At 40.6% G+C, this 12,775-nt stretch overlaps 1 protein-coding gene across 1 annotated transcript in view; it reads left to right on the top strand.

Annotated features, from left to right (window-relative positions):
* The first annotated feature begins 10,895 nt into the window (after positions 1 to 10,895).
* The window catches only part of HFM1 (helicase for meiosis 1), a 96,740-nt gene continuing 94,860 nt past the window's right edge, over positions 10,896 to 12,775 (top strand). Inside the window, exon 1 of the mRNA XM_070403411.1 lies at positions 10,896 to 10,966. Within this exon, the coding sequence (XP_070259512.1) occupies positions 10,896 to 10,966 (71 nt within the window). The remainder of the gene's footprint in view (positions 10,967 to 12,775) is intronic.

Raw genomic sequence — 12,775 nt, 5'->3', positions numbered from 1 at the left:
AAAGTGTGAACACAGGCTATGGGGTTGGGCAGGACTTCTTTTTAGAGTTAATTCTGTAATTTCTTCTCTTAGGATAGCATGTTTGAAGTGTTCTGTCAATGAAGGACATAAAATAGGTGAATAAAATTCCTAATATTCAACAACATCTTACAATTTGACAGTTTTTATTCCACAGTTATCTAGAAAATTTTCTAAAAATACACATTAATTTGTTTCACTTTCATGTCAATCATTCTCTTACCTTACATGTTGTTTCCTAGGCTTATAGGGCTTTTACTTCCCTCTCAATCTTCATGTATTTTCTTTAGTCTGCGGCCTTCACCTTTTGGAGTGTGTTCCTGGCCAGAATGCTTTCATCTGGATGTGCTTTAACCCACACTACTGTATTCACTAGTGGGAGGACAATATTCCTTCTCCATTAGTCTCCATTCATTTGGTCCCACTCTACCTTCCTCATAGCGCACATATACAATGCATCTACTCTCTCACCCCCTCTCTCAGACATGCACACACACCATTTGTATGAGTTCTCAGGCATTTTACTCATCCATTAAATTAACAAATATTTGAAAACTGTAGAATGCTATGTGCATTATGTTGTGACACTGGTGTTCATAGACCACTAATCTGAGTTAGACAATGCAGGTAACTCTTTCCCCATTCCCCATCAAAGACAACAAAACCAATTATTACTCTGAAACCATGCCCCCTAATTGCTGGAATCCCAGTTTCTCTGGCACGCCCCCCCCCCCCGCCCCCACCTAATTATCTCTTCTATTTCCCAGCTGATAACTGGAGGATGAGGCTTTACCAACTCTCCTGCCTTTAGCAATCAGTCCTATTAACTTTCATAAATAGCATATACTTTTCATAAGCCAGGCTCACTTCTGCAGCCCATTTCACCACCTCCACCTGGGCAATGCTCTGAGTCAAGCAGATCTCTCCCAAGGCAGGACCTTTCATTCTGGAAGGCTAAGTGGGGCTGGGCCCTAGGAATGATCTCTGAGCATTGGTTAGCTGCCTCTCCTCCATAGCCTGGTCCATACAACTTCTCTTGCTGCTTCTTGCTGAGTCTGTCGATCTCTGGATGCAAATGAGTCTTTCTTAGGATGCCCTGATTTGGGGCTGAGGGAATCCCTAATCTCAGCACTGAGCTAATTTTCCTCCTTATCCATGCCTACTCAATATGCCCACTCTTCCTCCAGAAAGCTGTCTCCTGTTTACAGGCCTGGCAGGAGCCATGAACAGCAACATTTCTAGAGAATATTTTTAGATTTAGCCCCTTCCCTTCTCTGGCGATAGTTGATGGTGGCAGCTGTTGTGAGAAAATGGACATGTCTATTTCTCTTTGTGGTGGCTTCAGACTCTGGGCAGACATGGATACAGCTCTCCCAACTATGTTCTAGGGATCATTAAAAAAATGTTAAAATATATGCTATTGTATACACTGTCCTTTCTCAATGCTTTGACCTATTTAAACATGAGATAATCCATTCTTAAATGTATCCTGACTCAATATATATCACAAATGAATGATTCTCTGAAAGTTGAAATAGCATCTCTCATGACTCCGTTCCCCTTCCTGGGAAGGATTATAGGCAGATGCATTATACCTGTTTCTTCATGGTGTTTCTTACCTCCATTATTCGGCCCATACCCCAATCTCTCCAGTATATTAACTGGTTACTTGTAACATTGCATATCTCTTTATTAACTACAAAATTATATCACCCCCAAAACTATCTTATTTCTAAACAATATAAATAATATTAATTAGTCTTTGATCATCCTATATAATAAAAGCCGAATATGCAAATCAACCTAATAGCAGAACGACCGGTGGAATGACCAATTGCTATGATGCACACTGACCACCAGGGGGCAGATGCTCAACGCAGGAGCTGCCCTCCAGCCTTCAGGCACCAGGCCAGCCAAGGCAGGTGCCAGCCGGGACCCCCTCAGTAGTCCCGCAGTTCAGCCCTGATTGCCTAGGGACCCTACCCATGCACAAATTTTGTGCACTGGGCCTCTAGTATTATTATAAGATTTAAAAAACAAAACCAAGCCCTAACCAGTTTGGCTCAGTGGATATAGCGTTAGCCTGCGGACTGAAGGGTCCCAGGTTCAATTCCGGTCAAGGGCATGTACCTTGGTTGCAGGCACATCCCCAGTAGAGGGTGTGCAGGAGGCAGCTGATCAATGTTTCTCTCTCATTGATGTTTCTAATTCTCTATCCCTCTCCCTTCCTCTCTGTAAAAAAATCAATAAAATATATTTTAAAAAAACACACACAAAAAAACCAAAAAACAAAACCAAGAATTCCTGTTCTTAAAATCTATTTTATATTCTGACTAGAGACCCGGTGCATGAAATTCATACATGGGAGTGGGGGTGTCCCTCAGCCCGGTGTGCACCCTCTCCAATCTGAGACCCCTCGGGGGATGTCCAACTGCTGGTTTGCAGGATCAGGCCTAAACTGGCAGTTGGACATCCCTCTCACAATCTGGGACTGCTGGCTCCTAACCACTCACCTACCTGCCTGCCTGATTGCCCCTAACTGCTTCTGCCTGCCAGCCTGATCGCCCCCTAACCTCTCCTTTGCCAGCCTGATTGACACCTAACTGCTCCCCTGCTGGCCTGATCTCTCCCAACTGCCTTCCCCTGCAGGCCTGATTGCCCACAACTACCTTCCCCTGCCAGCCTGATTGCCCACAACTGCCCTCCCCTGCCACAACCTGCCTCCTCCGCCAGGACCGGCCTCCTCTGCACCATGTGGAGCTGTGGTACCCCCTGGCCTCACCACATGGAGCGGCCACTGGGCCCCTCCATGCAGCCATCTTGTGATGGCCATCTTGTGACGATGTGAGGGTGTGACACCACGTAGGCTATTAGTATAGACTTCTGACATGTAAATATCTTTTTAAATGTCTTTAAGTGGCTTTAAAAAGTTACTTTAAATAATTTTTGCTGATGTAATGTATTTCATCTTTCATTCTAGTCTTATATAAGACTAGAGGCCTGGTGCATGGATTTGTGCATTGGTGGGGGTCCCTTGGTGTGGCCTGCAGGGATTGGCTGAAACCAGCAGTCCAATGCCACCTGCCACTGCTGCTTGCCACTCCTGCTCATCCTGGCCCTGCTGTGCCTGCTGTCGCCAATTGGTAGGCTCGCTGCTGCTCTGCTGTGGTCTCCAGGCTGCAGCAGCCAGCCATGAGCCCTGCATCTGGCGCCCGTCGGTCAGCTGAGTGATGCTCCTACTGTGGGAGTGCACTGACCACCAGGGGTCCACTCCTGCATTGAGTGTCTGCCCTTTGGTGGTCAGTGTGTGTCATAGCTACCGGCCAGTTGTCCGGTCATCCAGTCACTTAGGCTTTTATATATGTAGATTATATAAGATCCTGTATGCCTGAATCTTGATCATAATAGTTATAAAGTATACCACATGTAGACACTAACCCGGCCTGTTTGAAATGAATAAAACTAAAAAAAAAAAAAAAAAAAGACCGTACCCTTTTATGTAATGATGTTTACTTTGAATTTATATTAGTTCACACAAACACTCCATCCATGCTTTTGTTCCAGCCCTCCGGTCCAGTTTAAGAACCCATTGTGGCCCTCGAGTCAAAAAGTTTGCCCACCCCTGCACTAACCACTTGAAGGAATATATTAATTCCTATTTACACAGGGACTTTATAATAATGGCAGAAGAATTTGGTAAGAATGTCTAAACTTAATATACTCTGTAAGGAGATGTGCGTACAATTTGTTACATAAATCTAAATACAACTACCATAGAGAATATATATACTGGTGACCAGTCAGTCTCCATTTACTCCTGAAGGAACTGGTATTAATTTCTAATTAGGAAATAGTTAGATTCCAGTATAGAATATTGCTCTTTGTCCCAAAGTTTCTGTTCTGGGATGTTTGCTTTTTACTTCAGGGTTTGTGTTACCATATTTTAGACATATGTAATTACATAAGCCATTGAATATTGAATCTCTATCAACTGATTTCTATGGGAAGCTGGTACTCTTTGTAATAATACAATCTGTTTGGCTGTGGCTGTGAGATGCTTTGGTCTGGGTCTAATTGGAACACCTTGTCTGGCAGTCCCATTAGAATCAACATTCTTGGCTTTGGAAAACAGAAGATATTTTAAATTTATGTTGGCTGGAGCAGTCAATTTCTGCCTGAAAAACAAACAGGTTTTCTGAAATATAGATAACAAGTCTCTTCTGCCTCATCATTAAACATATTCCCACAACTGGAACTCAAGGAATTACTTTCTAACCAATTTATGTCATTAATTTTCTTGGTTACATAGAGAATTGCTAAGTGTTTCCCTAAAGAAAAATGTATCCTTTGATTTTCATTCATTCATCCATTTGCTATTTAAGCATCGACTAAATACATAGATAACATTGGACTCTTCCACACAGAATTATGCATAACTCTTTAAATTTTTCTTCCTCCCAAGAATCCCACAATACCAGATTTAGATTTCTTTTTTCCCCTCTTCTTTCCTTTCCTTCCCTCAGACATTAATTCTACAATTTTCAGAATTGATCTTACCTTTTTTTTTTTAATCTTATCTTTCCCCCAAGTCTGGCAGCAATTACACAACACATTTCTGGCTGTCACCCAGAGAGAAATCGTCCCGAAACTTCAACATTTCTTGGTTCCTGCTTATCTGGGGTCATCAGCACTAATTTTTCCATATTTATTCTTCCTGATCAGAGTTTAAAAGAAGGAGATTAGAAAGCAGAAAACATTGTGGCTATGTTGAAGTTATGAGCCAGAATCCATGGCATCAGTTGTATTAGCAGAAGCCTATCTTGTTCCTGTGTCATGAATACCTATTATATGTCTTGCAAGCTCTACCAGTCTTTCTTGGAAGTATACACACACACACACACACACACACCCTTGATTTGAAATAAACACACCTTACTGGTCCACGAGGTGCCCCAAACGGATCATAGATCTAAACTTAAGAGCTAAAACGGCAAAACTCTTAGAATAAAACATTGAAGAAAATTTTTACAATATTGAATTTGGCAATGATTTCATGGCTGTGACACCAAAAGCACAGGTGACAAAAGCAAAATAGGTCGATTAGACTTAAAGAAAATTAAGAACTTTTGTGCCTCAAAGGATATACTATCAAGAAAGCAAAAAGGCCCTGGCTGGTGTGGCTCAGTTGGTTGGAGCATCGTCCTGTACACAGAAAGGTTGTATTACCCTTGTAATTAGCTAGCTAATGTTACTAATAGAAAAGGAGCAACGTGGGGGGCAGACATGGTAATCATGGTCATCTGGGCACTTCACCAGGAAGTGCAACTTTACACTTCCCAGGGAACCATCAGTCAACACCACAATGAGATACCACTTCACATCTACAAGGATGGCTATAATTTGTTAAAAAAAAAAATGAAGATGATAAGTGTTGACAAAAATAAAGAAATTGGTACCTTTCTGCTCTACTAGTGAGAATATAAAGTCATATAGTAGCTGTGGAAAACAAGTTCAGTGGTTTTTTTCAGAAAACTAAATTTAGAGTTAACCATATGACTCAGCAATTCTCTTAGGTATATAAGCACAGAATTGAAAGCAAGGCCTCCAGAAGAGCAGATATTTGTGCACCAATGTTTATAGCAGCATTAGTCACAATAGCCAAAAGACTAGAAACAGCACTAATGTCCATCCATAGGTGACTGGACACACAAAATGTGGTATATACATATATTGGCATATTCAGCTTTAAAAAAGGTATTCTGACACATGCTACAACATGGATGAACTTTGAAAACATTATGAAGCATCCATCTTATATAAAAACTGCTGTTTGAAATTTTAACCCTGCTATTTTTGGCTTCTGTAAATACTTGCTTGCTTAAATAATAAGGAAAATAAGACTACTCCCATTTCAGAGAGGCCATTAAACCTTCCCCAGACGAAGTTATCAGTGCTGGCACCAGGCCAAGCGTTTGGTTGAGGTCTCAAAGCCCCAGCACATAGGGCTCTTTAGGAACTTGCAAAGGGAACCGGGAAAACCCCATATTTGGGAGACAAAGAGGTTAAAATGGTATAAATACAGGAAAGTTCCTGTGTGACTTCGCCCAGAATTCTAGAGACATTTTTCTCTGGGCTCGTGCATAATAATAATAATAATAATAATAAATGTAACTCCATCTCTTTAAGCATTGCTTGGTTTTTCTCTGGTTTTCTGTAACAATTATACTAACTGAAATTAGCCAGACACTGAGGGACAAACGTACGATTCCACTTACGAGGTACCTAGGATTGGCAAATTTGTGGAGAGGGAAAGCAGGATAGAGGCATTACAGAACTCCAGGGGTTCGCCCCTTGGGGTGCTCCGTTGGAGAACCAGATGTGGTTGTCTACAGCCGCGATCGTCAGCTGGTGTGCTGCACCCATTTATAAAACTTGCAATCCTTGACTGCTTAGTCCGGGGCACGGACCTCTTTTCCCTTAGATTGTCAAAAAAAAAAAATAAAAAAAAAATGACAACACAACAATAGCTGTCCGGTGTGAATGAGTCAAAACTATCCTTTTCTTTTTTGTCAGATGGGCAAAAAAAAATATGTGCTGCAGATTTTTAGTAATTAGTTTGTGTGTCAGGAGATGAAAAAGGTTGAAAGTCCTGATAGTTTTATTTACTTGCAGCAAGTAAAAAAGAAGGGGGGTTCGCATACAAAGCTCTGTCTCCTGGAAGAGAGGCTTAGCCATTGCCTATACACTACTTGGCTAATTACATGTTCATTTCTTCTTTGCAGTTGGCTACAGCTACCCTCCTGGGTTCAGGCTCTGGCCAAGCTCATCCCATTACAGCTGCTCCACAAAATGCTGTGCTACATTTCAACATTTAGCAAAAATGACATTTAATAAGAACCGTCCAGACCTTGAGACCCTTGTCCTAACAGAGGTTACCAGGGTTAAAAGCTTTATTTAATTGATACTGTAGCCTTATTTAACAGGCTGCCCTTGTACTGCCAGCGCCATATTCAAGACTAATGATAAACTTCTGGAGCCAAAAAGAAGAGGTGGGAAGGGAGGGCTTGGGGAATCCCCAGGATCCACTGTTTGGAACTGGGCTTAGCCAGGCTGCGGGTCCTGATGGCCGGGGAACAGGTGCTCCTCTAGGAGCCCGGATGTCGCCAGAGTGTGGAACTGAGGGAGGGGGGAACTGAGGGAGGGGGGAACTGAGAAAGGGGGGAACTGAGGGAGGGGGGAACAGAGGGAGGGGGGACTGAGGGAGGGGGGGAACTGAGGGAGGGGGGGACTGAGGGAGGGGGGAACTGAGGGGGGGAACTGAGGGAGGGGGGAACTGAGGGAGGGGGGACTGAATGGGGGGGAACTGAGAGAGAGGGGAACTGAGAGAGAGGGGAACTGAGGGAGGGGGGAACTGAGGGAGGGGAGAACTGGGGCCCGGACATCTGGTGGGCAGGTCAGAACTGGACAACCCGACTCTTTGAAGCGGGCTCCTGGGCTGCAGCGGACGCGGAGGGGCGTTGTAGACGGCAGACTTCCGGCCCCTGGCCCGGCGCCCCTCAGCCACGGTCCAGTCAGCAGCCCGCGACGTCTGGGCTTCAGCTCGCTTTCGCGCGGACTGTGGCCTCGGCGCGCCCAGGAGCCGGCTGGGTGGCGTTTTGGTGGCTCTCGGAGCCCCTCGTGTTTACCTCCAGGTGTGTTGCCCCAGAGCGAGAGCTGGTGGGGCCTGCGTGTGTGTGGTGTAGCCATTTTGTTTGACGCAGTGGGAACCGCGGCCCATGGCGGACGGCTCGCGCCAGGCGCGCGTGTTGGGCCGGGCCCAGAAGGCGCCTGCCGTGCGGCCGGGGGCGTGCTCGGGTGTGAGGTGTCCGCAGGCATCCACAGGGCGGGGGTTGGCGGCAGGCCCTGATCCGGTTCTTGTGGGGGCCCCGGGCCCCGGCTGTGTGGGTCTCTCCCTGCCCGAGACGGAGAGACCATCGAAATGTGTTCCCAGGTTTCTTTTACTTTGTCACATTCCCAACCATGAAATTCACTTGTGACGGTTGGTTCTCCAGCCAATGTCGGTCTTGGCTTCTTCGGTGACTAACCGATTCCTGCAAATCGGTATTTTCTAAGAGGATTGTTGCACTCTTGAAATAAGGAGTATATTTCTGAGGGTAAAAACTGTGAAAGATAACTAATAGATCTGAACATTTTATTCAGTGAGGATTATAAACTGGAAGAAAATTCCAAATTGTCACGAAGATAGGTAAGGTGCGGGTCGTCTCACCAGACAACAATGGTGTAGTCACAGGAAGAGTTTAAGTATTTTTAAGAGCGACTAGAGGCAAAGCACACACAAAACCGTAAAATAATTGTTACAATATAATTTTACACCACATGCCTGAATGAAAACTTTTTAAAAAATAATCCAAATGGAAACTTACTCAGAAAATCTGACTCTAAACCTAACATTTTAATAAATTCAGAATCTAGGGTCTCCTACAATTGCAAACTCTTAGAAATGTGCTAAGGTCCCTCGTAGGGCCCGTGTTTTCACAAAATATTTATTTACATAATGAAAGTTTCAAATTCATGGTCTTTTATCATTTGATTACATAAATACTGAACTAGAAAAAAATTCACCTTTTAAAACTGAACATTAAAGGTTTGGGGGTAGAATTTTAAGTTTCAGAGGTGATGGAAATTCTTTTTATTTAAAATTATTTTTATAAACCGGTCATTGCTAATGCATTTATTCCACACTGAACTCTCACGGACCACTTGCTATGTGCCAGGGACTGTTCTGGGTTATTGAAATACACTGAGCAAAAAGTCCCTGCTCAGTCTAGAGAAAGCAAAATAAACAATTAAACATGTAAGATCATCCCAGTTATCAGTGAGTGCTATGAAGAAAAGTAATGCGCATCGTGGGGAGGCAGAATTTTAGGTCAGGGTTGTTTTCTTTGATAGGGATACATGAGAGCTAAAATAATGCATCATGTTTTTATTCTGAACTTAAACAAGTTCTCTTTTATGCCAGAACTAGAAATCAAATCAGAAGGTGGTTGTTGTTGTTTTTAATATTTGCTGTGCATTTAGGGGGGGTTTTCAATTAGTTTATGAAGTAATTTTTTCTGAAACAAATATTTTTAATTTGTAGTTTCATCATTGTTTTGCACTTCCTTTTAGAATAATAAATTCAAACAGATATGGTAGGCTTAAGATTTCTTCTTAAATTCTGAGGTAGCAAAGCCATATAAAAGTGGTCTGGTGAGTTTTAATTTTGCAACTTTATTTGGTTATTTAATATTAGATGGTTCTCCTAAGACTAGAAAGGGAACATTTTTTAGGTTACTTTTTGGATAAAAAAGAAACATGATTAGCATTTTCATTTATACTTTATCAGGTAATTGTTTTCAAGTTCTGAAATTGTTTACTTAAATAAAGATGCTGACGACACTGTTAGCATATTTCTGCCTCCCTTCTGCCTCCCACTTTGTTATCCTAGGCTTCTATTGTTCATCCAGTCAAATTAACGAACCATACTAATTTGTTTCTCTTTCACCATTTGTTTTTGTTGGTGACTACCTGATTAATACATTGAGAAAAATGAAGAAGGCAGTTAAGTTAAACAGATGGAAGGGCGAAAAACACAACAACTAAAACAGTGAAAAACCTCACAACATACACTATACACAAATGTAGCCCTCTGTGTAGTGTGTTGTCAAAAGGTGCATGTGTCTACATACTCCCACATGTGTCTCATCCCACATGAGGGAGGACTGAAAATTGGAGGGACATGATTTGGTAATATGGATTTCTCCATGAGATGGCACTCATATAGCTTCTTTGATTTTAGCTTCTATCCTAAGCAAAGATTTGCAGTGTACATATTAATTATCACAGAATAAATATAATTGTGATTTATGTTTTACGATTAGTGCCTCTGATTCATGTTTTGTTATATAGAATTTTCTATCATATTTAGAATTTAGAAAAATGGGATGTAGCGTTCATGTGCAGGGGTAAGAATGACAATGTAAAGGAAGCAACATATGTGTGTAGAAATGGTTCTATTTCCTATCAAATTTGAGGCTTCTTTGTGCCCTATATTTTTATTCTATTCCCAGGAGCCAATGCTGAATGTTTTTAGCCTTTAGATAACATCTCTGAGTATAAAAATTATATTTTAAAAAGGAATGTAAACATTTATATATGTTATGTAATATGAATGTAAACTTAAATCTATATGTTAAACTTGTAAATTTTTTTATATTGGAAAAGTTCAAACATACATACAGAGGCAGAACAGAGCATTATAATGAATTCCACATACCTATTACATAGCTTTAGCAATTATCAAATAATTGCCAATCTTGTTTCATTAATACTGTTCTACCTCTCCACCTATATTTTGAAGCAAGTCCCTGAATATGTACATAGTATTATTGTTAGAGACATACACATTCACAATAAAATGCACTATCCTAACTAAAAATAATGGTATAAGCAAAGTATTATAAAAGCCCTAAAGGCGTGATTAATTCTGTTTTGGGTAAGAGGACAAATTTAGAGAAGCTGTTGAAGGATAAATGACATTTGACCTACACTATGCCAGGTCAAGAATGAAAGAAAACACATTCTAAGCATTGGTGCAGTATGAAGAGAGGTACAAGTGTGAAATGCATGAAAGAGTGGAGAACAGAGAATAATGTATTTGAATATTGAAGCGCTTTGGAGGAAGTTGCAGGAGATGCAGCTGGGAAGGTAGTCTGTGGTTTTTCTGAGAAATTTATGATTATAGTTTATGTAGCTAGGAATATTTTTCTACATTTTTGTAAGTAAAATATAAACTTTTTCTGTATTTTTTAGATTTATGACAAAATCCAGTTTTTAACATGTCGAAATCAAATGACTCCTTGTTTTCTTTGGATAATTGGTTTTTTGGAAAACCAGATGAAACTGAAAAGTAAGTCTGCCTTTAAGAATGATAGCACAGTATATTGCTTTAGGCTTTTTTGATGTTTAAGGAATTATAATTTTCTCTCTGGTAAATATGTAAATAAAAATGAGGGATAAACAGAGTAATGTCTTAGGTATATATTTGGTAAACATGGAATTCATATATAAAGAAGTAGCTAAAGTTTAACATCTTACATGTTGTAATTTAAAAAGTAGAATTGTGTCTTGCCTCTTTGGCTTTTATTTATTTGCATTTCTGTTTAAATTATTTTTGGCTAAAGATTGGAAGTAATGGTCAAAAAATAGCTCACTACAAGAAGTACTGATGATCTTTTGGAAACAAAAAGGGCAGTGTACCAAAAACCAAGTGGCATAGGCAAATTCAGTGCAGGCAGGAAGTACAGGGGAAATAAAGATGTGGTAAGAGAGGAAATAAGAATAGAGAATAGGTAGTCTGTTTATGGATTTTCACATATGTATTATTGCTCTTAAATTCTAACATTTTTATGCATTTGTTCTATTATCCTTTTTAAATGAAACATTGAATAAATTGCATACTTCATTTATTCTTTTTAAAATATATATATTTTTATTGATTTCAGAGAGGAAGGGAGAAGGAGAGAGAAATAGAAACATCAATGATGAAAGAGAATCATTGATCAGCTGCCTCCTGCACACCCCACACTGGGGATCAAGCCCACAACTCAGGCAAATGCCCTGACCAGGAATTGAACCATGACCTCCTGGTTCATAGGTCAACGCTCAACAACTGAGCCATTCAAATATTAATTAAAGTATTGACTGAATGCTGAAAAGGATATAAAAAGGTTAAAACAGACTTTTACTTAAAAAAAAAAACACACCAAACTCTACTTTAGGAAATTAAACACAAATATGGAAAGTTCATTAATAAATAATGTGACCATGTAATTCATCATTTAGATTGGGATGAAAGTTGCAAACAACTGGGGCAGCAGTTGTTAATCAGGACTGACTTAGATAAATTGGAACATATGTTTGACCTTCTAATAATACAAAGTCAAAAAAGAGTGCAAAACAAATGATAAGCTTGAGAGTGAAAGGGTTGCATCCAACTAACTGGGACAACCAGTATTAATCAGCACTGGCTTAGGCAAACTGGAACATATGTTTGACCTTTTAACAATACAAAGTAAAAAACAAGAGTGCAAAGCAAATGATAAGCATTTATATATATGCAATGAAATTTCATATTTGGAAGGACACTTGGGCTAAACTGATCAGGTCACACTTTGCAGAAGTGGTGGGAGACTTCAGGAGGCTTTGAAGGATTTGCTAATTCTGATACAAGAGAGGAAGTGGGCATTTAAAGGCAGAGTATGACAGCAAGAGAAAAAGAATGGAGATGGGATGATTCACAGTATTTTTAGGGGATAGTATCCTATATAATAAAAGGCTAATATGCAAATAGACTGAATGGTGGAACGACCGGTCGCTATGATGTGCACTTACCACCAGGGTGCAGGCCGGGCTGAGGGACCCCCCGCCCAAGTGCATGAATTTCGTGCACCGGGCCTCTAGTATAGAATAGAAGATTCATAAAAGGATTAAAAAAAAACACAATGGGATATAACATTAGAAAAGTAAGCTAATTATTGTGGTGGAGGTTAAATGCCAGAATAAGGATCTTGGACATGACTCTTTATGTGTTAAAAGTCATGTAATTGAATCAACAAACATCTATCCTATATAATAAAAGGATAATATGGAAATTGACCCTAATGGCAGAATGACTGGGAATGACTGGTCGCTATGACGCACACTGACCACCAGGGTG

This window comes from Myotis yumanensis, unplaced genomic scaffold (assembly GCF_028538775.1).
Source record: "Myotis yumanensis isolate MYYU_CA2020_CCGP unplaced genomic scaffold, mMyoYum1.0.hap1 SCAF_2, whole genome shotgun sequence".
Lineage (NCBI taxonomy): Eukaryota > Metazoa > Chordata > Mammalia > Chiroptera > Vespertilionidae > Myotis > Myotis yumanensis.
This window is presented reverse-complemented; position numbering and strand designations above follow the sequence as displayed.